The sequence below is a fragment of the Mrakia frigida genome, assembly GCF_051309035.1.
Source record: "Mrakia frigida strain ATCC 22029 unplaced genomic scaffold BDY24scaffold_9, whole genome shotgun sequence".
Classification (NCBI taxonomy): domain Eukaryota; kingdom Fungi; phylum Basidiomycota; class Tremellomycetes; order Cystofilobasidiales; family Mrakiaceae; genus Mrakia; species Mrakia frigida.
In genome coordinates, this window is record NW_027481272.1 from 594,929 (window position 1) to 616,944 (window position 22,016).

At 53.7% G+C, this 22,016-nt stretch overlaps 6 protein-coding genes across 6 annotated transcripts; 2 read left to right on the forward strand and 4 right to left on the reverse strand.

Moving 5' to 3' along the window:
• Window positions 1-82: 82 nt before the first annotated feature.
• On the reverse strand, window positions 83-3,511 carry BDY24DRAFT_413821 (uncharacterized protein; the record flags this gene model as incomplete). The annotated part of the gene is made up of 16 exons (XM_076643228.1): window positions 83-366; window positions 457-505; window positions 624-673; window positions 749-985; window positions 1,061-1,115; window positions 1,214-1,486; window positions 1,567-1,594; window positions 1,675-1,762; window positions 1,849-1,931; window positions 2,007-2,313; window positions 2,420-2,619; window positions 2,792-2,910; window positions 3,053-3,156; window positions 3,231-3,312; window positions 3,392-3,405; window positions 3,496-3,511. The coding sequence occupies 16 exons, from the start codon at window positions 3,509-3,511 to the stop codon at window positions 83-85; spliced, it is 1,989 nt and encodes a 662-aa protein (XP_076498310.1).
• A 1,487-nt stretch (window positions 3,512-4,998) lies between these two features.
• BDY24DRAFT_433966 (glycosyltransferase domain-containing protein) lies at window positions 4,999-6,774 on the forward strand (the record flags this gene model as incomplete). The annotated part of the gene is made up of 5 exons (XM_076644138.1): window positions 4,999-5,341; window positions 5,368-5,442; window positions 5,525-5,577; window positions 5,709-5,852; window positions 5,958-6,774. 5 exons carry the CDS (start codon window positions 4,999-5,001, stop codon window positions 6,534-6,536), a joined length of 1,194 nt encoding a protein of 397 aa, XP_076498311.1. The 3' UTR covers window positions 6,537-6,774.
• Window positions 6,775-7,341: 567 nt separating this feature from the next.
• BDY24DRAFT_383870 (serine/threonine-protein phosphatase 2B catalytic subunit) lies at window positions 7,342-11,945 on the reverse strand. The gene is made up of 19 exons (XM_076639730.1): window positions 11,788-11,945; window positions 11,597-11,671; window positions 10,984-11,129; window positions 10,821-10,879; window positions 10,716-10,741; window positions 10,588-10,645; window positions 10,477-10,517; window positions 10,217-10,328; window positions 9,921-10,066; window positions 9,711-9,850; window positions 9,547-9,625; window positions 9,435-9,463; window positions 9,311-9,354; window positions 9,111-9,132; window positions 8,900-9,024; window positions 8,612-8,804; window positions 8,413-8,532; window positions 7,867-8,305; window positions 7,342-7,741 (listed from the first exon to the last, which is right to left on the reverse strand). Exons 1-19 carry the CDS (start codon window positions 11,890-11,892, stop codon window positions 7,724-7,726), a joined length of 1,977 nt encoding a protein of 658 aa, XP_076498312.1. The 5' UTR covers window positions 11,893-11,945; the 3' UTR covers window positions 7,342-7,723.
• A 69-nt stretch (window positions 11,946-12,014) lies between these two features.
• BDY24DRAFT_383879 (uncharacterized protein) lies at window positions 12,015-13,317 on the reverse strand. The gene has a single exon (XM_076639731.1). It carries the CDS (start codon window positions 13,166-13,168, stop codon window positions 12,461-12,463), a length of 708 nt encoding a protein of 235 aa, XP_076498313.1. The 5' UTR covers window positions 13,169-13,317; the 3' UTR covers window positions 12,015-12,460.
• A 1,948-nt stretch (window positions 13,318-15,265) lies between these two features.
• BDY24DRAFT_383881 (glycosyltransferase domain-containing protein) lies at window positions 15,266-16,861 on the reverse strand. Its single transcript, XM_076639732.1, has 5 exons — window positions 16,534-16,861; window positions 16,393-16,459; window positions 16,244-16,296; window positions 16,002-16,139; window positions 15,266-15,891 (listed from the first exon to the last, which is right to left on the reverse strand). The coding sequence occupies exons 1-5, from the start codon at window positions 16,831-16,833 to the stop codon at window positions 15,337-15,339; spliced, it is 1,113 nt and encodes a 370-aa protein (XP_076498314.1). The 5' UTR covers window positions 16,834-16,861; the 3' UTR covers window positions 15,266-15,336.
• Window positions 16,862-19,405: 2,544 nt separating this feature from the next.
• BDY24DRAFT_383883 (uncharacterized protein) lies at window positions 19,406-21,863 on the forward strand. The gene is made up of 10 exons (XM_076639733.1): window positions 19,406-19,797; window positions 19,877-19,959; window positions 20,036-20,123; window positions 20,204-20,231; window positions 20,314-20,586; window positions 20,703-20,757; window positions 20,854-21,090; window positions 21,166-21,215; window positions 21,332-21,380; window positions 21,471-21,863. Exons 1-10 carry the CDS (start codon window positions 19,508-19,510, stop codon window positions 21,752-21,754), a joined length of 1,437 nt encoding a protein of 478 aa, XP_076498315.1. The 5' UTR covers window positions 19,406-19,507; the 3' UTR covers window positions 21,755-21,863.
• Window positions 21,864-22,016: the final 153 nt, after the last annotated feature.

The following is a 22,016-nucleotide window of genomic DNA, read 5'->3' on the forward strand; positions in this document are numbered from 1 at the left end:
GACAACCGACGGGGCCAAAGCATAGCAAAGTAAGCACAATAATAAACGAATCCGCTTGAAGCCCAGCGCCCTCCTCCCTACTCTAGCTCTCCAAGATCAGCTTCCGCACCACGTCCCTATTCGTCTCCTCGATTCCCATCTTGAATTCCATCCAGTCCTGTTCCTTCGTCGCCCATCCCCTCGTGACCATCGCCGCGGCGTCGCGTCGAATGCTAGGATGCTCCCCGGACGCGTCTCCGTCCGATGCGATTCCGTCAGACTTTCGACCGTATCCCCGAGCTGGGGGAGAGTACTGAGATGTCCGAAGGGTTTTGATGGCAGTGATCTCAGAGATGGTCTGTGGTCGAAGGATGGTCGTCTCGGGAGCTGAAGAGAGTGCGCAGAAAGGAAAAGAGAGGGGAGCGAGGATTAGAAGACGGAGATTGATGCGAGTAGAGAGCAGCGATGATGACGAACTGAGATACGAGTACGCTCGAAAGATTCTGGGAGTCACAAGCAGAGGAGTCTGTTGAAGATCACGTTCAGACAGGGCGTCAGCTCGAAATGGCGACAGACGGGCAAGGGAAGGGAGAGAAGAGAGCGAGAGAGAGAGAGAGAGAGAGAGGAGAGGAAAGAAGACGAACCTCGCATTGCATAGCCATAGCTACGGTTGAAGAAGCGCGACCATCGTAGTCTAAAGGGAGGATCAAAGCGTCGGGTCAGCAAACGAGACACGTCGCCGTCCTCTAAGGAACGAAGTGAAACTCACAGCCTCCTCTCGGTGTAAACGCCGGCAGAACAAGATCCATGCTTCCCATCAAGCTGTAGAAATCGGGGTAGCTGAGAGACTCGTGGAACTTGACGACGTGGTGTTGAAGCCTGGGAGGAACCTTGAAGTCTGGTTTCCCGTTTCCGACGAGATGAAGAACGAAGTTATCTCTCGAAGCTGGAATGAACGCGGCTGAAGGATCGGCAGATGGAAGATATCCCCAGGCTTCCGGGTCGACTGCAAGGAAGGATGAAGTTGCAGAGTCAGAGACGGACTCGGAGAGAAGTCGAAGAGGAAGCACGCTAGACGTACGAGCTATCTCGGCTTCTAGATCATCCAAGACAGGTATGTAGTTCCTTCGACCAGCCTGTCGAGACAAGAAGAAGCACGATCAGCCGACGCTTCTCGTTCACGCCTTCGTTCCCAGTTCTCTCTTGACCCTCTCTCGCTTGGAAACGAACTCACCGAAAACGTCCCCTGAATCACCACATCCCTCAGCACCTTCCCGTCTCTCCTCCCCCACGTCTTATTCAGCACCCTCGACTGGTTAACGTCCTTCGTTGGGACTCTCAGCTCTCCCAAACCATCCTTGTCCTTCGAAAAGAGGTAATCTCCCGAATGTCGACCGTGAGCGTTGAATCCTGGTAGACGTTCGATTGGAAGTATCGGGATGTGTGCATCGATAGGAATTTGAGCGTAGCCGAGGTGATAGAGATCAGGCTCGTCGGCGAAGGTGATCTGGAGAAAGAAGGAGGAAGAGACTCAGCGGTCGTCGGGGTCGCGTCGAGGTGGAAAGACGAGAGGGAGAAGAAACGAACGAAGTTTTTTGATGTCTCATCAGAAACACTATAGAAGTGAAGAGCGAAGAGATGGTAAAGTCAGTCAAGGACTGAGTATTGAAGAGAGTGAGAGCGAAGCGAACGAACCTGCCGCTGATCGTGAGAACTCTCAACGCCCCAGCCTTTGCCCACGGCGCAGACCACTTCTGAATCCACTCTCGGTTTCGAGCGTCATCTATATGGTTGAAAGAAGAGTTCATAATCAGCTTTCGCTATCCCTGGGTCTCTCGAAAAGCAAATGAGGGAACGGAGAGGACGAACGGACGAGGCAGACGAGGGTGAACTTCCGATCATCAGGACGAGCCTCCCAGATCTTCCACAGCGCTGCAGAGAAGTGTTTTACGCTGGTCATTCGCCGAAGAGAAGACGTGATCAGTTCTGGAAAGCCAAGGGAGGAAGGTAAAAGGGAGAAAACTCACTCGAGCTCAGCCGTCGGCAGCACGATCACGTCGGCTCCCTCCCCTCCCCACCCAGCATCTACATCCTTCAGGACCTCCTCCGTCGAGTAGAGAACATTGGGGGAGTTGTATATTCCCAGTTTCGAGAGAACCTGAGCTCCTAGTCCAAATCGAAGGCCACGACCGTAAACTCGAATTGGAGATGAGGACAGGTCGACGATTTTGGAGGTGGAGGAGGAGGAAGGAGGAAGTGGTGTTGAGCTCGAGCTTTTCGAAGAAGGAGGCAGGAGGAGGCTCTCGAGGGTGGCGACGAGAGACATGTAGACATCTGTGAGATTCGAAGGAGGGCGAAGGTCAACGAGTGTCGAGTGAGAACGAAGTGAGCGACCAGAAGTAGGAGATGAAGCAGGGTGTTAGGGAAAGCTGCTGCTCACCATCATGATGCCCGACTGACGTAGCCATCATCACTCGCTCTCTCAAGAAGGCTCCCTTCCCTCCTGTAGACGCTCGAAGCTGGACGACTGGCTCGTTCCACCATCTGTAACCTTGAAACTGAAGCCAAACGACGACGAAGATGACGACCGCTCTGAGATATCTTGGGCGGCTCATGACAGTCGTAGGGAAGAGATGAGAGCTGAACAGATTGGGTGGAAGGGAGGAGAAAGAGAAGAGGTTGGGCGTTGGAAAGGAGGTGAGCGGGCAGGGAAGCGACGAAGAGGAGGGACTCTCGATCCAAGAGAGGGGACTCTGTTACGTATACACATGTTTTTCCGAGTCCCCTGACTCCTAAAATCCGAGGTCTGAACGCGAGGGATCCAAACTCCGACGAGGTTCCAAGTTGTTGATCAAGTTTTAGACTTCGCGTCCCAGCTCTGATTTCGCCCCTGTGTCGGACGCGACGAGCTGCTTGGACCTCCTCCGAGATCTGTGTGTCAATCAGAATGAGGTTAGTAACCAGGAGAAGTATAGGTTTGTAGGTACATAGACAGGCGAGGATGAAACGGATACTGACCATCGAATCATCGAAGCAACTGAGTCGTCGCTTCGTTTTCGCGCTCCCAACGAACGGACGGGACGAGATCGTGTCTCCGGAAGAGGGCAGATCCCATCAGTCTGTAAGCAGGAGCCTTGAAGAAGATCTGGTGGCTCGTAGAGAGTGGGTTGGGCTTGGCTGAAGGACGGGAGGAAGAAGGAATGAAGAAAGTCCAGAGAGGACGCGTCCGATCGAAGCTTTTTTGAACTCACCAGCAATGTTGATCCGAAGACAACCCGTCAGCGAGAAGGGCCATAGGTTCTCAAAGTATCGAAGAGAGAATAGCCTCGTTTTCTGGAGTGAAATAACGAAAGCAGAGCGATCAGCAAAACGTCCAAGGGCTCGAAGGAAAAGAATGAGAGGTTGGGCTCACGCGACCTGCTTCTCCTTCGAAGAAAAAACGTTTGAGGAGGGCTTATTCCTATGGTAGATACATCCCGGGATATCTTCGAGTGATAGTAAAGCTCGCAGGTCAACGCAAGGGAGGACGCATGGGTTGAGGAACGAAGAGACTGGCTGAACGACGGCCTGAAGCTCGAAGTGGATTGATCCAGTGCTGTAGAAGGGTTGGAATCCGAGTTCTGGAGTAGGAGTCGTTGGGATTAGATTGATGGAGGTCCGAGAGATGGTCAAGCGAGAGAGAGTTCCGAAGGCGGGCGAAAGGCTCCTTGAAGACAAGGGAAGGGGAGAAGGGAGGAGGAGGAAGGTCAGCTTCGAGCTCGGCCTTTTCGTCTCTTCTTTTCTTGATGCAATGAGAGAAACGTCTCCGAAGACAAGACACCCACTCTTATACCTCTAAGCTGCCGTTTCCCAAGGTTTGGTACGTAAAAGAAGGGAGGGATTCGATGATGAGGGTGGGAGGGAAAGAAGGAGGTGAGCTTCGTCGAAAGTTCGTTTCCTCCGCCTCCCCTCGTCTCCCTCCCAACCGTCAGCATCCTTCGAAGACTTTATCGCATAAACCTCCACCCACGACCTGCAACCGCCTTCGCTCCGAACTCATCAACAAAAGAACCTGCCCTTCGATCAAGCAAATCGGAGGGACGGACGAAACCAACTGAACTCCCCTCCTCTTCCCCCTCCTCCCTCCTTCTTTCTCTCTCAACGCTTTGCTCTCGCCGATCTCGACCACGACAACCAACTCGAAGCCTACATCTATCAATTTGTAACAATCCTACTCTGCCTTGCGTATTCAAATGACCGCTGAGCTGCTGTAGAAGACGGGTTCCAAAAGGGTGAGCTTCGTCCAACCCGCTTCCCTCCTCCTCTCCTCTCCTCCCCTCTCCCCCGTCTTCATTCCCTCCGAGAATCTCCACTGACCTCTCCGCTGCATTTCATATCTACCAGGCCTACCTTGCTCCCAAGGATCGGTTGATCAAGCTCAGCTTCCGTTCGATATCGTCTCAAGAGGAGGAAAGGACGACGTCCCTCGTCGTTTCAAGGCTCACCCTGAGAAGCAGCTGATCCTTGCACTCTCTGCTGCTTTCTGACACCGATGTCATCTTCCTTACGAGTCAATTGACTGAGCTGATCGTATTCGAACGTCCGAGTTGAAGGAGGGAGGTTCGATTCGAGTTTGGCGACGCGCTCTCTCACCAATTCCCATCGTGGGGAGATTCTTTCGTCTGATTGTCTCTTCATCGCTTCCAGAGCGAGTCAAAGACCATCACTGATTTAGTACCTGTTCAACTTCAATACAGACTATACAGCACGAGTCCACCATCAGCGCTGCCTCGAGGTCCAGGAGCCTCGCCGCGTCGAGCATCAACCGCTCCTCCGAACCTCTGAACACCTTTTTGAGACAACAAGAGCTTCGATACAGATATCTCCACCCCCTGTCTGTACAAATGCATGCTCAACACCATTCAGGCCGGGACGGAGTATCTTGGCTGGGAGAGAGGGCAGCGAAGGGTCGTCAACCCCACGACCCTCGTTTCTGACCTGCCTTCTGTTCTTTCTCCCACAACCTCTTTCTCCCCTCGAATGAAGCTTCACCAACTGAAGATACGGTCAGGAATATCTACCCTCCTCTTCGCCAACATCTTCCTCTTCGCGACCTTCTTCTTCCACCAATTACACACCCAGCACGTCGACCTCCCCGATCCGACGACGTTGGATTCCGTCCCACCGCGCCTTCACTTCCTCCTTCCCGCGACCCATTCGACCCCAGAGTTCTGCAAAACTCTTTTGACGACTCTTCTCTACGACTATTCGCCTGTGGTCACCAACTGGGGAGATCAGGAAAGGGGACCAAAGGGACGATTAGCGAAGGTGAGCTCCGATCGAGATACGCTTCGACCTCGTTGGGCTCAAAAAGCTGACCTTTGTTCGTTTCCTTCTTTTTCTTTCGAGCTCGAAAGATCAAGGGGGTGCATGACTATATCAAGAATAACGTCACGAGTCCAGAGGACCTCGTCTTCATGATCGGTGAGTGCATCTCGAGTCTCTTTCCTCCCCTTCGCCTCGTCCGACCTTGACCTCTCGTGTTGGCTTGTCTTCCTTCCCTTAGATGCCTTCGACGTTTGGATGCAACATCCTCCCTCCACGCTAATCTCGAAATACGTGAGCCCAGCGTTCCTTCCGTGGCTGAACTTCCCTTGGTCTCGCTCGATCTTGGAGACTCTCGACTCGACGCGTCGGGAAAGACTCGTCAAGTCGAGCTGACTTTCTTCATCGTTCTTTCCTCTTTCCAGCTGACGTCCCCACCTCGAGTACTCATAGGAGCAGACAAGAAATGCTGGCCTCCCATCCCCGAATGCCTCAATCTGCCTTCTTCACCTCTTCCCTCCCAAATCTACGGCGACGAAACCGACAGCGGCGCAGATCAACTTGGACGCGTTCGTCCTTCCTTTCTCCTTCTCCACCGCTTCGTTTCTTCCACCCTTAGACCAAATACCTGAACCTTCCTTCGGCTCCTTCTTCGTTCTCCCTCCATCTCACAGGCCCCTACGTACAACCTCAATCGCCCGCGCTACCCAAACTCCGGAACCATCCTTTCGCCTCAGTCCCTCCTCCTCCCTCTCTACGCCTCCCTCCTTCACGAAGTCACAGCTCAAAACAACCCGCATGACGACCAGCAACTTTTCATCTCCGCCTACAGTCTGGAGAACGCGTCCCCGGAAGTAGAGCCAACGATCAAAGTCGACTTCACGTCCGACCTCTTTCAAGTCATGACGTTCAGCGAAGGGGACATGGTTTTCATGCGAGGGAGGACGTATCTCGAGAATCCACTTGGTGGGGAAGAGGAGAGGCTCGTTTGGAATCGAGTAACGGGGACGTTGCCGTCGGTTCTGCACTTCAACGGGGGTGAGAAGAGGTTGTTGAAGACTTGGTGGGAGAGGATGTGGTGGATCACGGGAGGGGAAGGGTCGGAGGAGGAGAGGGAGGCGGTGAAGAACTGGGTGAAGAGGAAGGTGAGGAAAGGTGGAGTGACGGACGCGAAGGATGGGCGATGGATGGCAGGGCCGCCCACGGTTCGGTCAGGTCAAAAACCGTTGGGCCCTCTCCCAAACCGAAATTGAACCGTGACCGTCAAATTCTCGGACCCCAAACCGAGAACCGAACCGTAAACCGTCGGTTTGGACGGTTTTGACCGTCTGGCTGCGCTGCGGAACGCTGGTGAAGATTTTCGAGATCTGATTGTTTGAGGCAGCTCTATAGAGCTAGATAACTACGTGATAAAAATTTGAGATCCGCTGCTACAGATACGAGGCTTGAGCGACCAAAAGGAAGCGAGTGGAGAGATGAGGGAGGGGGGAGTCGAACAGCCAACCTCGACTCAGCCCTCTAAGACGGCAAAAAAGAATAATCCGAAGATCTACAACTAAGCCAGCTGCGTCTTATCCGACGCTTCCTTGATGCTCGTCTAGATCAGGCGATCCGAAAGCACCCCTCGACGAGCTCGAGAACGATCTCGGTCACTCACGGTTTTTCACGGTTTCAACCGTTTTTCCAGCTCTCAAACCGAAACCGGACCGAGACCGCGAGTTGACAGAGTCTCAAAACCGAAACCGAAACCGAAGCTCGGTTTACGGTTTTTGACGGTTTTGACCGCGAAAAACCGAACCGTGGGCGGCCCTGATGGATGGGATGGGGAGAGTTGGGTTGCGACGCGGATGAGTCGTTGTGGGGGTGAGAGGGTTTGAGCAGGTTTTATTTAGATTAGAGTCTCACAAGTTGCATTACATTAGAGGGAAAATACTAGGGCACGAGGCAGAAGGCTGATGCGGATTTCGGGATCGCAAAGAAAAGACGCGTCGTCGCTTGCTTCCCTTCTCGTTCTCATGCTCCCCTTCCATCTTTTCTCCTCGAGCTACCTCTGAAAAGTGGAGAAGAACAAAGCCATTCAATTCAATAGCATGATGGGGATGTCGTACAAGGTCCGGATGTGGAGAAAGGAAGAAACGAAGAAAGCAAGAAAGAGAACTAAGCGAGGAGGAGACGAGCGAGCGATAAAGAAGCGAGACGCGACCGAAGAGCCATACACAAACAAAGGGGGATAAGGGCGATAAGGATAGTCGATAAGATTTTGATGGGGCGAAAGGACGTGAAGGATAAAGTGTAGCGAGAGGAGAAACGTAAGGGGAAAGAGAAGCTGAAAGGCGTTTCGTTGAAGGTTTCGTGGATTCGTTCGTTTTTGGTGCAAGGGACGGAAGGGACGAATGTCGAGCGTAGGTGGGTGAAGTACAGAGGTGATTGGGTGGATCGGTTAGGCGAAGCTGGGCGACTGTTGAGAAGGGGAACGAAAGCCGAGAGGAAGAAGACGCGTCGTAGTCAGTTTGGTTTCGAGCTAACAGATCGAAACGGCTTGCCAGCAGTAGGAATAGAAGAATTTAAAGGCCGGGAACTAACCCTGGTCTTCGTAGGACTGCTGATGCTCTCAGCAATATCCTTCATCTCGTCCGAATCTCCCTTGTCACTCCCGTCCACCGCTTCCTTGATCAAACTAATGGTGCTCTCCAAACTCCTCCTCCTAGTCGAAGGACTGCTCGTGTGAGTTGTTCCCAAACTCTGCTGCCTAGCATGGCCTCGTCGCCAGGGAGTCGCTCCGGGTCCAGAAGACGGCGAACCGAGAGGCGAGCCAGATCCGTTCGAACGAGGAGATCCGAGAGGAGAGTCGGAGATACCGCTGAAGGAGCTGGGGTTGGAAAAGGGATCGGTGAAGGAAGTTGGGGAGGAGGGTTCGGTTGAAGGGGAGGAGGGAGCGGAGCGGGAGGGAGAGGCGGGTGCGTCTTCGTCGGCTTCGATCATGTCTGGAGGGAGACGTTCGTTCTCGATATCGGATGTTCGACTGGAGGAGAGGAGAGGTATCCAAGTAAGAGTGGAGTCAGTACGGAAGAGGATCACATCTCGCACGATTCAGAGCGAGAGATCGAAGGAGGAGAAAGAAGAACTCGCGCTTGTCCGAATCCTCGAATACCGCCCTTGACTTCCTCGGCACCGTTGATCAACGTATCATCAGGACGAGGAGCTGATCCCTCAATAGCCTTGAGCTCGGATCCAGACTCGGCTTCCTCCCTGTGAAGAGAGAAAAGAGGAGAAACGAAGGCGCGTCAGCTTCTCTTCTTCTCGGATTCGAAGAGGTCAGAAAACGCACCTCATCAAACCAAATACTCTCGACATCCGTCCAACAGCCAGGATCTTCTCCTTGATAGCGTTTCGACGACGTTCCTCTGGGTCGACGGAATCAGGCGTGCTGGGCTCGATGGGAGTCTCCTCCTCCTCTTCCTCTTCCTCCTCGAGTTCCTCCTTGGTGCAGCAGTTGAGAATCGCGATGAGCATGTCGGTGACTGTCGAAGAAGAGAAGCGAGGTCAGTTCGAAGGTCGCTGCAAACGAGGGAGAGGAAGAGACGGGAAGGGGAGGCGAGGCGAAACGAAGACTCACTTTTCTCTCCGACGAAGGGCAAACTCCAAGTAAAAACGTCCATGAAGTTGGGAAGCCAGTAAGGATGGGGAGAAGCGTTGAACTGTCGGATGTTCATGACGTTGGCCTCGTACTTGAGGACAGCACTGTTTCGATTCGAGGGGAAGAGGGGCGAGACGAGCGTCAGTCGACGGTTCAAGTTTCGAGGGGAACATAGAAGGCTGGAACGTACGCCTTGTTTTTGTAGACGTCAACTGTTAAAAAAAGAACGGTAAGAAGCAGGTCAGCTTCTTCGGTTTCAGTCAAGTAGGGTCGAGAGCCCAGTTCAGTCCGGACGAACGCTGCGAAGGAGAAAGAAGGCAGAAGAGACGCGTCAGTTTTCGTCTCCTTCGGCTCTTGTGAACGCTCAGGAAGTTTTCGAAAGACGACTCACGTAGTCAGGAGCAGAGAAAAGAGTCATCACACTCGGGAAACCACTGTTCAGCGCCAGAACGAACCGAAAAGTCAAGTCAGCAACGGCTTCTCCGTCGATGCTCGTTAAACAAGGTGAACTCACGTCGTCTTGGTTTTTCGGTACATCCGGTACTACGTTCGGAAGAACAAGAGGCGAGACGTCAGATCTCAAGGAAGAAGCGAGGGACAGGAAGGGAAAGCGAGGCGATACTCACGCCAGAATCCTGCGCCTCGTGAGCTCGAATGATGGACAGGAGGTTGTTCCTCTCGAGGAAGTCGCAAGCGGCTTTGTAGCTGCAGTTTCAAATCAGAAGGGGAAGGCTTCAGCGAGGAGAGAAGGGAATGAAGAGGCTGAAAACGTGAGAGCGACGAGACTCACGTGAAGAAATACGAGCAACCTCGAACGTGGTTGTGAATGAAGCTCTCGTTCGTTGTCTCGTTTCCAAAGTCTTCCAGAGGGTCGGACCAGAGAAGATCGCACATGATTCCGTGGGTGGGAGGCTCTCGGAATCGATCGATCTGGGGAAGACGATGGAACGGAAAGAGGTCAGCGCGGAGCTTTACGAACGACAAAAAGTCGGGTACTCACCGCTCGAAGATCATCCAGAGTGTGGAGATCAGGCGACAGACCTCCGTGGATACAAAGGAATTGTTTATTCATGACGGCTGCGAGAGGAAGGTTGCAGAACGAGTCCATGCAGTGGTTGTAGAAGTTTTCGGAGTACTTGTGCTTGCCTGGGAAAAGAGAAAGAGTAGGAGCAGTCAGCTTCCGTCTTCTTCGTCCTCCGTGTCCCCTCCCGAAATAGTCTGTTAGAGAGGTGTTCGAATCCCTCCGAGATAAAGCTCGTCGCTTCAGCGGAAGGAAGCTCGACGCTCGAGACTCACTCTCGAGCTTGAACGTGAAGTAGTCCGTGAGATGACGACACTCGTGGTTTCCTCGAAGAAGGAAGAGGGTATCGGGGTAGTGAATCTTGAGAGCCCAGAGGTAGAGAACACACTGCAACCAGAACGAAAACCAAACCAAACAAATCGAGATCAGCTCTCTCTTCCTTCCCTCCTTCCTTCCTTCTCTGACGCGTCATTTCTCCCTCCAACCTTCTCGTGCTTCATTGAACGATCCCTCTCCATCCCAAACTGTTACTCACCTCGACAGAGAAGTATCCTCGATCCACGTAATCTCCCAGGACTGTAAACGTCGAAGACCAGGTCAGCGAGTCTTGTTCGGTGGGAGGAGAGGAAGGAAGAGGGCAACGAACAGAGGTATCGCGTCTCGGCAGGGTTTCCTCCGACTTCGAAGAGTTTCATCAGGTCGAACTGCAGTAAATCCAAGGTTTGTCAGCTTCACTGCATCTATGGAACGAGGGAGAGAAGGCAGGGAACGAACGTATTGCCCGTGGATGTCTCCGCAAACTGATGAGCCCAGGGAACCGAAGTCAGCTCTCTCTCTCACACACTCCTCGCTGAAAGATACATAGGGAAAGCTACTAACCGGTAATAGGAGCATCCACCTCCAACAGATTCGGCTCGTTCGCCAGGATCTCGCTCGCCCTGAACGACGAAGACTCGAAGCGAAGGTCAGCTCCCTCAGTCTCCTTCCCTCCAAGGCCAAACCCTCTCCACCGCCTACAAGTATAGGAACGCAAGTTACTGACCTCGTCAAGATAAACAAAGCCTGCTCCTCAGTCAACCGTCCTTCTCGATAGAAGTGGTTCTTGAGGAAGGCGATATCGGGTTTGGTGGGATCTGAAGCGAGGTAGAACTGCTCGTCCGTCGGGACCGTCATGGCTGGGGCTTGGACCTGGGAAGGACAGAGAGGGGAAAGCGAAGAGGTGAAAGAAGAGAGGGAGAAGGTTGGGCAGTCAGCGGGAGGAGAACGGGACGAGGACGAAGGGAGGTGGGCTGAATCGAAGGAGGGAGCTGGGTTGTTGATGAGAGGGAGAGATTGAGCTCGTTCTCTCGAGAGACGATGAGAGAAGGAGAGAAGAGGAGTTTCTCCGTCTTCCCTCTGCACAGGCCCTGTCGTGGAGGAGAGCTGAACCTCGGTGTAGAGAGAGCCAGAAGGGAGGAAGGTGGGAGGTCGTGCTTCCCTCTCTCCTTCCTTCGTCTCGTCTCGTTCCTCACGAGTCCTTTCGTTCTCCTCGTCGACTCCTCTCCTCCAAAACGCCCTTCTCTGTAAACATTCCGCGGCAGCTCCTCCTCTTGTGCACTTTCGTCCCTCTCCTCCTTGTATACATCCCCTCGTCGAAGCGAGACTCGAGGACTCACATCTTTGACGACCCTCTCCTGAGTAGAAACGATCGTTCCATCTTCCATCAGATGCTGAGTGAAATCGATGGTGGGCTGCAAGGGAGAGAGAGGAAGAAGCGCAGCAGTCCATTTATACATATCAGCTTGAAGCTCTCGAAAGCAAAAGAGAGAGAAAGAGCAGCTGGAAGAACGAGAGGAAGCGAGCTCACGATAGGACCCTTGTTCTTGATCGCTGCCAGAGCCGCTCGAGTTCGATCTTTACTCGACGTAGCAGCAGCAGCAGCTGCGGATGGTGGTGGTAGAGGAGAGGACATGACGTTCGTCGTTCGTTAACGGAGAGAGAGGAGAAGGGGAGAAGGGGAAGCCGAGATGGGGTTGAGGGAGAGCAGACAGGTCGCGTTTTAAAAAGGACTTCGAGCTAATTGCGATTTTCGGATAGGAAAGGAAAAGTTGTTTTTGATCGATCGTGGACAAAAAGAGAAACGATAGGGCAGGAATGTTCATCAAGAACTGGTAGGGAGACAGACAATAAAAAAGAAGAGGGCAACGGCAAGATGAAAAGATCAAAAGTCCGACGAACGAGCGACGAGGAGGAAAGGAAGGGCAAAAGGCTACGAGATGGAAACAAGAAAGCAGAGATACAGTCCAGTGGAGGAGAGAAAGCGGTCGAGAATAAGATGTAGATGTGGGTGGGTGGGGAAAGAAGAGGGGGGTTGAGGAAAGAAAGAAAGAGAAGAGATACGAACAAACGAACAGCCTCGACGCGAACGAAACCAAAAAGAGCAGACTCGACCAAGATGGGTCGAATACCAGCAAGCACTACTTGTCTACCAAAACGAAGACCCAGCAAAAGAAGAAGAAGCAAACCACAGATCTGCTAGACTACCTCCCTCCCGCTCCCTCCAAAGGCATATCCACTCCCATCACCCTCATCTGTTTCGCTCCCTCCCACTCTCCTCCTCCCGATGTAGCTACCGAAGACGGCCTCGGAAGAGGAGGAGCAGGATCGTCGTAGGCCAATCCATCGTAGGCGTCCTCTTCGTCCTCGGGAGCCAGGACGGGGACGGGTTTCCTGTTCTTGCGAGTGACGGAGACGACGCGTCCGAGGCTGACTCCTCCCGCTGCGGCTGCTGCTCCTGAGGCTGAAACGGGAGCGTGGGAGTTGGCGGAGGAGGTTTCCGAGGGTCGACGAGGAGGGACGGCCCCGGCGAGGTAAGGGGTCGAGTTCTGGAGGATGGGGTTGGAGGAGGTAGGAGGAGAGGAGGGAGGAGTCGAGTTGGGAGAGTAGTGGTGAGCGGGAGGAGGGTTGTCGGAGAGGTACTCGACTTGAGGAGGAGGTGTAGGGGCGTGAGGGTTGGTGTGGCTGAAGTTGGGTTGGGAGGGGTAGTGGGGTTGGGAGGAGGGAGAGGGAGTTGGGGCGAAGAAAGCCGGTTGACTTTGTTGCTCGTACGAGTAGAGGTTGGCTGGGTGTCGAGGGGAAGTGAGAGGGACGACCGAAAGCTCCTCGAGTCCAATCTTCTCCGTCGATTCATCGAAGCTGGCGGGATCCTTCCTTCCTCCTCCTCCGTTGCTCGCACCAACTCCGGCCATCCCAGCACCAGATCCAGGGACCCCGTCATCCTCTACGCTTCCTCCTCGAGTCCACGTTCCTCTTCCGTTCCCACTTCCTCCTCCACCACCTCCTCCAGCGGATCCTCCAACGAACGAGCTCCTAGGACGATCGTTCCAAGCGTTGTTCCTCCTCTTTCGCCTGATCAGGAAGAAGATCACGATGGCTCCGACGACAGCTGCCAATCCTCCGACGACTCCTCCAGCGATCGCTCCAGAGTTCGATTTCCCTTCCGCGACCAAGGCTCCCGATCCAGCAGCGATGGACGACGCGCTCGCCGAAGCTGAAGCTGAACTGGCGACGGCTGAAGACCTCCTCGAAGTGACGAACGACGACGAAGAGGTTCTGGCTCCGGTTGAAGAAGCGGCTGCTGCTGTTGTCGACGAGGCTGAGGTCGAGACGCTGATTCCCGAGGCGGCGAGGAGGTTGGTGTTTCTGAAGAGAGTCGCAAGGTAGATTCCTCCGCACTTCGAGGTTCCAGTCGCGTCTCCAGGGCAGGGGTAGTTGCATTGGGATTCGGTGGCCTTGAGCGAGGTGGTTTGGAGAATGTTCCCACAGATACATTGCGCTCCGTCTGCGAAGAGGAAGAGACGAAGGCGAAGGAAGCGACGGAGGGGAGACGAAGAGTCAGCGAATTAGACGAGGACGAAGACTGTTCCTCTGGACCTTCTAGTGCAGAGAAAGGAAAAGAGAAAGGTACGAACAGACTAGACCAGCGTATCCCCATCCTCCGTTGTTGCAGGTCGTCACACAAGAAGCCTGGGTCATGTTGGTCGCTGAGGCGTAGTAGTTCGAGAGGATGTGAGGGTTCAAAGTCGTGCTGGGATCGCTGTAACATCCTAGGTAACTCCAATCCGTGCCAGCGAAGGAAGTGGGGACGGCGAGAGCAGCTGAGGTGGTTGCGGAGGCGGGGACGGATCTCGAGGCTTTTTGAAGAAGCAAAAGAGAAGGAGGAGGACGAGTCAGCCAAGGAAGGACGAGGAGACCGACGGAGTCGTTGTTGGAGCTGGAGCTGGAGCGATGGGGATTCAGATGGGGTCTCGATCTGAGTGCGTTATAAGGTGATAGGAGAACGGTGGGAGCCATGCTTCAGATGAAGATAGGTTGAAGAGGGGGGAATCGAGGAAGGAAGGAGAGCGACCTCGACCCGCCTCCCTTCCTTCTTCTGGCCATCTTCTCCTGCTCCCTCGTCGAAAGGGGGCGAAGAAGGAAACCCATCTGCTCTCCTACAACTCGGGATCGTCTCTGAAGGAGGTGTCGTGGGGGGAGGGACGGTTGAAGGAGGAAAAGAGTGAAGCTCACAAGAGGAGGATGATTGAGCGTTCGTCGAGGGAAGGACCAAGATCGAAGCCAGAACGACGGCGAAGGATAGAGGGAACATGTTGAAAGTCGCTGCTGGAATCGAGGTGGGGGAGGACCTGCTCCGATGATTCGTCGAGAGAAGAAGGGAGCTGTAGGATGGGAGGAAGGTGTTGGGGGGAGGAAGGAAGAGGAGGAGGGAAGGGAAGGAGATTCACGCACGTCGATCAGTTTCCTAAACCTCGCCGACTACCTCAGATCTCTCAGGCCCAAAACGGAAAGAGAACTTACCTGTTCCTTCGATGATCAAGTAGATGAGCTGGGAAGTACAAGGAGGTGCCTAAGAAGAGAGGGCGGCCGTTGGGAGGGAAACCGAAGCAGACGACAAGAGATTGACCTTCTTCTAAGGCGCGGCTTCTCGTCTTGACTTCTTTTGGAGTTGGAAAACTTTAGAGAAGAGAAGAGGGAGAGCTGAGGCACGGTATCAGAGGCTGATAGACGAGAAAGAGACACCCCAAAAAATCTGCAGAATCGAAGCCTGATTTCTTTTGGACGTCTCGTTTGGTCGCGTCGTCTTGCTGCTTCCTTCGTCTTCCTTGGCTTCCCACCCTGACCGCTATCGACGCACAGAGGTAGGGACGAAAACTTGCAACGGAAGGTGCATCAGGACGGCAGCGAGTCAACCATTCGGGTGTTTCTTCAAGGCGTGCGACGGTTTCTCTCTCTTGCGACGACGCGTCGGTTCGAGCTCTCACGGGAGCGTTCAGGCTCAACCACCGTTGTTAGAAGACCTCATCTGCAGATCCCGGGTCGTAACTAACACATCTACTGTTACAGAATACTCCCTCTCTCACCCCCATAACGACTCATCCGCGTCGCAACCCAACTCCCCCCAACTCATCCACCTCCCATCCCTCGCGTCCGTCACCCCGCCTCTCCTCACCTTCCTCTTCACCCAATTCCTCGCCGCCTCCCTCTCCTTTTCCGACCCTTCCCCTCCAGTAATCCACCACATCCTCTCCCACCAAGTCTTCAACAACCTCTTCTCAACCCCGTTGAAGTGCAAAACCGACGGCAGCGTCCCCGTCACTCGATTCCAAACGAGCCTCTCCTCCTCCCCATCGTTAAGAAAGGTCCGTCCTGGCATGAAAACCATGTCCGCTTCGCTGAACGTCATGACTTGGAAGAGGTCGGACGTGAAGTCGACGTTCATCGTTGGCTCCACTTCCGGGGACGCGTTCTCCAGACTGTAGGCGGAGATGAAGAGTTGTTGATCTCCATGAGCGTTGGAGCGAGAGGTGACTTCTTCGAGGAGGGAGGTGTAGAGGGGGAGGAGGAGGGACTGAGGAGAGAGGATGGTCCCGGAGTTGGGATAGCGAGGACGGTTGAAGCGGAAGGCGGAAGGCTGATGAGGTGAAGAGGAGAGGGTAAAGATGGCAGGCAGGGATGTTAGCGAGCAGTTCGAAGGTCCATGCAGGGCGGAGAGAAAGAGAGAAGTGGATGAGCTGAACGAACGTGAGCTTCCGTTCCTGTGTCCGTGTTCTCGCCGTAGATTTTGGAGGGCAGAGGTGACCCAGGAAGACCAAGGCACTTTTCTGAGAACGGCCAGCACTTCTTGTCTGCTCCGATCAAGATCCGAGGTGGTGAAGCGAGCTGAGCATGGGGAAAGGGAAGCGAGAGTCAGCCTGGATCCCTTCGCGACGCGTCGAAGCAGATTGACTCTCGAAGCGACCGAGAATGTGGTTTGTTCTACTCACATACTTCGAGAGAAAAACAGATGGAGGCTGCTGGATCCAGATATCGAAGGCGTCTGAGGAGAAGAAAAATCAAGGCGAGGAAGCAGCGTCAGTCGAGGTGAGAGTTTCGAGCGAACGGAGAGGGTTCGACGAGAATCGCAGGGGCTCACCAATCATCAGGACGAGATCGTCAGGACTAGTTACGTTGTACTTGACGAAGTCGTGAACACCTTTGATCTTCAAGACGACCAAAAGGGAAGGGAGACTGTCAGCTTTGAGAGAGCTGCCGGAACAGGTCGAGAGCGACTCACCTTGGCCAACCTCCCTTCACGTCCTCGATCCTTGAACCCCCAGTTGATGACCACCGGCGAGTAACCGTAAAGCAGCGAAGTCAAGAGAGTCTTGCAGAACTCTGGCGTGGAGTGGGTGGCAGGAAGGAGAAGGTGAAGCTGAGGTTGGTTTTTCGAGGATTCGGACAGGAGATCCCCGACGTCGAGTTTCCGGATGCGTAGATTGTAGAGGAAGAGAGTGGTGAAGACGAAGAGGATGATGTTTCCGATGAGGAGGATCGAGAGAGCTGGGTTTGCTCTCAGTTGATGGAGCTGTTTCATGCAGGGAAGGAGGAAGGAGTTGTGGAAGAAGGAAGGAAGGGACGAAGGTCAAAAACGAGCTCGCAAGGTTTAAGGACCTTCCCTCCCCTCGTTACACTCTGTTTGGAGTCCCCCTGATGTCTGAGGCGTCGAAGTTTACTCGCCAGAGATGAATCTTTCGACGGATCTCGTCCTGAAGTCTCACGTCGGCCTATATACGAGGAGAGAGGTCGCTCTCCCTCTGACGCTTTGTCGAGTCCGTCGACGCAAGAAGGGCAAGAATCAGGGTTGCTGACCGGCCATACTGCACGATCTGAGGGTTTACGAAAGGGTTAGACAGAGGAAGCACAGCATTTCCCTCTGGTTGTCTCTGAATACAACAAGGGACGATCAGAAGAAAGAAGCTCCCCACGACGGAAGATGGTGAGAGAGCGCGTCGCCAAACTCGAATCGGACCTCCCTCCTTCAACTCGGACGTTCCGTTCGAATACGACCATCTCAGTCAATTGACTCGTAAGGGAGATGCCATTGGTGTCAGAGAACAGCAGAGAGTGCAAGAATCAGCTTCTTCTCGGGATGAGTCTCGAAACGACGAGGGACGTCGTCCTTTCCTCCTTTTGAGACGATACCGAACGGAAGCTGAGCTTGATCGACCGATCCTTGGGAGCAAGGTAGGCCTGGCAGATATGAAATGCAGCGGAGAGGTCAGTGGAGATGCTCGGAGGGAATGAAGACGGGGAGAGGAGAGGAGAGGAGAGGAGAGGAGAGGAGGAGGGAAGCGGGTTGGACGAAGCTCACCCTTTTGGAACCCGTCTTCTACAGCTGCTCAGCGGTCACTTGAATTCGGAAGGCAGAGTAGGATTGTTACAAATTGATAGATGTAGGCTTCGAGTTGGTAATCGTGGTAGAATTTCGGCGAGAGCAGAGCGTTGAGAGAGAAAGAAGGAGGGAGGAGGGGGAAGAGGTTTCGTCCGTCCCTCCGTTTTGCTGGATAGAAGCGCAGGTTTTGTTGTTGAGGTCGGATCGAAGGCGGTTGTAAGTCGTGGGTGGAGGTTTATGCGATAAAGTCTTCCAAGGATGCTGACGGTTGGGAGGGAGACTGACGGGAGGCGAGGAAACGAACTTTCGACGAAGCTCACCTCCTTCTTCTCCTCCCACACTCATCATCGAATCCCTCCCTTCTTTTACATACCAAACCTTGGGAAACGGCAGCTTAGAGGTATAAGAGTGGGTGTCTTGTCTTCGGAGACGTTTCTCTCATTGCATCAAGAAAAGAAGAGACGAAAAGATCGAGCTCGAGCTGACCTTCCTCCTCCCTTCCCTTCCCTTTCCTTGCCTTCAAGCTAGCCGACCGCCTCTTCGAAAAGGCCTCATTCATTAGATCTACTATCTCCTACACCTCCAGCAATCTCACAGCGACGCATCGTTCTTCAGAGCCTGGAATTCAACCTTCCAACAACGCTGGATTGATCCGCTCGGAGCCTCACCCTGGTCGTTCAGCTCGTGGTCTCCTTCTTCAGCCCAAGCGCCCTCTGGCAGTCATAAGCTTCACTATCTCTTGAAGATCTCTCGGGAGACATCTACCATAGGAACAAACCTCCCTCAAACGTTCTTCTCTGAAGGACAGGCAGCGTGAGCTCATCCTCAGTCTCCAAGCTCTTCGAGGCTTTTCTGATCGAGCTGCTTTTGTACTGCTAGACTATGATAATACTCGAGCTTTGCTACTCTCGATTCCCTCTCAACGGCTTCATCAGGTTGCCTTCGAGATCTCCGTTGAGCTCATTCGAGACGTTCGAGACGTTCAGACGCGTCGTCCCCCCGTCCTGGTTCTCTTATCTTGCCTCCCCCTCCTCGCTCTCGATCGGTCACGGACCTTAGCCTTCTTGTACCGAGATTGGAACAGGTCGGACCTTCCCCTCGCACACTGTTTGGGATCTGTTTTCCTTCGAAGACGTGAGCTCATCGTGTCTGTCCGTGTCGATGCGCCGAAGCGAGGAGGTTTTCAGGAGTCGCAGAGGAACCAGTGAAATCCTTTCAATCGTGAGCACCTCTTTAATCAGCAGACATGTATTTAGATGTATATAGATGGCATGAATCGCCGACCTCTTCCCTCACGCACAGTCGAGGCGCGCAAACAACCTCCCCGCACAAGGAATCAAGCTTCACGACGACCCAACGACCTGAAACAGACCCAACCTTTGAGAAGTTAGGTTTGATGCTTTCGGGTTCAACAAAGGGCGGGGCTGGGGGCTTCAAAGATCTCTTCCAGAATTGCTCCTCTTCGAATTCCTCCGCTGCTGCCTTCGTCCCAACGCCCTCCCTCTTCCCTCCTCGCCCTCCCTCTACGCCCTCCTTCTACCAACCTGGTGCCCCCCTTCCTTCGCCATTCTGTTCGGATGCTCTCTCTGAAACGCCTCGGAGCTGCCGTCATCTTCTTCGTGGTCGTATTCGTCCCGTTCCGTCCTCAATCCTTTCGGTGGGCGGGGGAGCCCGTTGGTGAGCTTCTCCTTCCTTCGAGAGGCAAGGAGAGCTTCGTGAGGGAGCGAGTGATGGTGGCTACGTCAATAGACTATCATGATGGTGAGTAAACCCTTTGAATCTACATCCTCGCTCTCTCCTTTCATCTCCTCGGTTTGGTCGGCTCCGGTTGAGCTTTGGCTTCCTTCCTTTTCTTCCGCATCCTAAAGACGTTTACATGTCTCTCGTCGCCACCCTCGAAAGCCTCCTCCTACCTCCTTCCTCAAGACGCCCAACTCCCCTTCCTCCTTCCACCTCCTCCGACGACCTCATCGACCCTCCTTCTCCAATCCGCGTCTACGGTCCTCGTGGCCTTCGATTCGGACTGAGAGCTCAGGTTCTGTCAAAACTTGGGATCTACAACCCTCCCAATGTTCTTCACTTGGCGGACGAGGTGTTGAGGGATGTCGATGCTGGATGGGAAGGGCAAGGAGCCGACGTCGTCGTGTTACCGACGGCTGAGATCGAGTGAGTCCTCTCGTTTTTGCGCTCGCTCTTGTTCCGTCGTCCCTCAGAAGCTGATCTACCGTTTTCTTTTCCATCTCAGTATGGACTACTTCTCTGAAGCCCTCTGGAAGATCTGGGAGGCTCGTCCAGCCGACAGAAAGTTCAGCCTCGTCTGCATTCCTCGTTCGTCCTCTCTACTCCCTCCCATGCCCTTCGCTCGATCGAAGACTGATCTCATCCTTCTCGATCTACCTTTCAGATGATACTCGGAATCGAGACTGGATCAAGAACTGGTCTGCGCCATGGGTGAAGGCCAATGCGTTGAAAATTCTCACCATCAGTGGGAGGTTCGTTGCCCTCTCTCTTTCTCTCTTTCCAACTCCAAGTGTTACTGACCTCTACCATTCTGACCTTTCGTACCTAACAGTGTTTCTGAGGAGATCTCCAAGAACTTTGTTCGTGTCCTCCTCCTCCCTTCTCTTTGTTTCTCCCGAACCTTCGACGCGTCGCTGAGCTCCGTCCTCCTTCGTTTCCCAGATCTTCTTCGCCGACGAGCCCGACCGACATCACCTCGGCTACGCCGAGATACCTGTTGAGGCTCATATCCCAATGCTGCCGATTGAACGCCTCCCAGGATTCAACGCTCACGGTCGACATTCGGGAGAGTATCTTTTCTCGAAGGACAAGGACGGATTGGGAGAGCTGAGACTCCCTACGAAGGACGTCGACGAGTCGCTGGTGCTCGATAAGACCTGGGGAAGAAGGGATGGGAAGGTGCTAAGAGATGTGGCGATCCAGGGGACGTTTGCTGTGAGTTCGATTCGAGGAGAGGGCCGAAGAGATGGACGCGCAGAAGGAGGAGAAGAGATGTAGAGTCGCAGGAAGCAGAAGCGCTGACCGGAATTTGCCCTTCATCGTATCGTTAGTCTGCGCGAAGGAACTACAAAGCCGTCATGATCGAGCTGGAAGCCGAGATAGCTCGTACGTTACTCGTCTTTCCTCTTCGTCGAGCTCAACCTCGATTTGGTTTTCATTCCGAGCTCATCTCTGACTCCTTCTCATCGCCCTTCCTCGCAGGGGACCCGGAAGCTTGGGGATATCTTCCATCTGCCGACCCTTCGGCCTCATTCATTCCAGCTTCGAGTGATAATTTCGTTCTCCATCTCGTTGGACACGCAAAACCCGACTTCGAAATCCCTCCCAGGCTTCAGCAACACGTCGTCAAGCTCTACTACTCTCTCAGCTATCCCGATTTCTTTAGTATGATGGGGAGCATGGATCTTGTTCTGCCGGCGTTTACACCGAGAGGAGGGTGTGAGTTTCACTTCGTTCCTTAGAGGACGGCGACGTGTCTCGTTTGCTGACCCGACGCTTTGATCCTCCCTTTAGACTACGATGGTCGCGCTTCTTCAACCGTAGCTATGGCTATGCAATGCGAGGTTCGTCTTCTTTCCTCTCCTCTCTCTCTCTCTCTCTCTCGCTCTCTTCTCTCCCTTCCCTTGCCCGTCTGTCGCCATTTCGAGCTGACGCCCTGTCTGAACGTGATCTTCAACAGACTCCTCTGCTTGTGACTCCCAGAATCTTTCGAGCGTACTCGTATCTCAGTTCGTCATCATCGCTGCTCTCTACTCGCATCAATCTCCGTCTTCTAATCCTCGCTCCCCTCTCTTTTCCTTTCTGCGCACTCTCTTCAGCTCCCGAGACCACCATCCTTCGACCACAGACCATCTCCGAGATCACAGCCATCAAGACTCTTCGGACGTCTCGCTACGACCCTCCGCCTCGAAGATACGATCGGACGTTGGAGGGAATCGCATCGGAGGGAGATGCGTCCGTGGATCATCCTAGCATTCGACGCGACGCCGAGGAGATGATCAGGAAGGGGTGGGTGACGAAGGAAGAGGATTGGAGAAGGTTCAAGAGGGGGATAGTGGAGGCGAATAAGGAGGTGGTGAGGAAGGTGATCTTGGAGAGTTAGACTTGAAGACGAGGGCGCGGACCTTTGCTTTATTCTCGATTTGATTTGCTACGTTAGGGCTGATCAGACGTTAGTGTTGTATTTCTAGGATTTTAATTTGTTCTTGCTATATCTTCCGACCAGCCAGAATCAGAGATCGAAGGACTTGGAGGTTTCGACGAAAGAGTCGACGCGTCTTCCCTCCCTTTCACACGCAGACACGTTGTCGGGATCCAGGTGTGTTTGAATGCAGAAAGCTATGGAATTCAGTCAATTCAGCTCC

Excerpts from the sequence above, each read along its gene's own strand:
- BDY24DRAFT_383870 (XM_076639730.1), bottom strand. The coding sequence starts at position 11,892 with ATGTCCTCTCCTCTACCACCACCATCCGCAGCTGCTGCTGCTGCTACG. Across the intron at positions 8,805-8,899 it reads GCCCTTCGTCGGAGAGAAAA|TCACCGACATGCTCATCGCG; the intron begins GTGAGTCTTCGT and ends CTTCTTCGACAG. Across the intron at positions 8,306-8,412 it reads ATTCGAGGATTCGGACAAGC|TCGAACATCCGATATCGAGA; the intron begins GCGAGTTCTTCT and ends CCTCTCCTCCAG.
- BDY24DRAFT_383879 (XM_076639731.1), bottom strand. The coding sequence starts at position 13,168 with ATGGCCGGAGTTGGTGCGAGCAACGGAGGAGGAGGAAGGAAGGATCCC.
- BDY24DRAFT_383881 (XM_076639732.1), bottom strand. The coding sequence starts at position 16,833 with ATGAAACAGCTCCATCAACTGAGAGCAAACCCAGCTCTCTCGATCCTC. Across the intron at positions 16,460-16,533 it reads GTGAAGGGAGGTTGGCCAAG|ATCAAAGGTGTTCACGACTT; the intron begins GTGAGTCGCTCT and ends GTCGTCTTGAAG. Across the intron at positions 16,140-16,243 it reads CTGTTTTTCTCTCGAAGTAT|CTCGCTTCACCACCTCGGAT; the intron begins GTGAGTAGAACA and ends CCCCATGCTCAG.
- BDY24DRAFT_383883 (XM_076639733.1), top strand. The coding sequence starts at position 19,508 with ATGTCTCTCGTCGCCACCCTCGAAAGCCTCCTCCTACCTCCTTCCTCA. Across the intron at positions 20,232-20,313 it reads AGGAGATCTCCAAGAACTTT|ATCTTCTTCGCCGACGAGCC; the intron begins GTTCGTGTCCTC and ends TTCGTTTCCCAG. Across the intron at positions 20,758-20,853 it reads GCTGGAAGCCGAGATAGCTC|GGGACCCGGAAGCTTGGGGA; the intron begins GTACGTTACTCG and ends CCTTCCTCGCAG.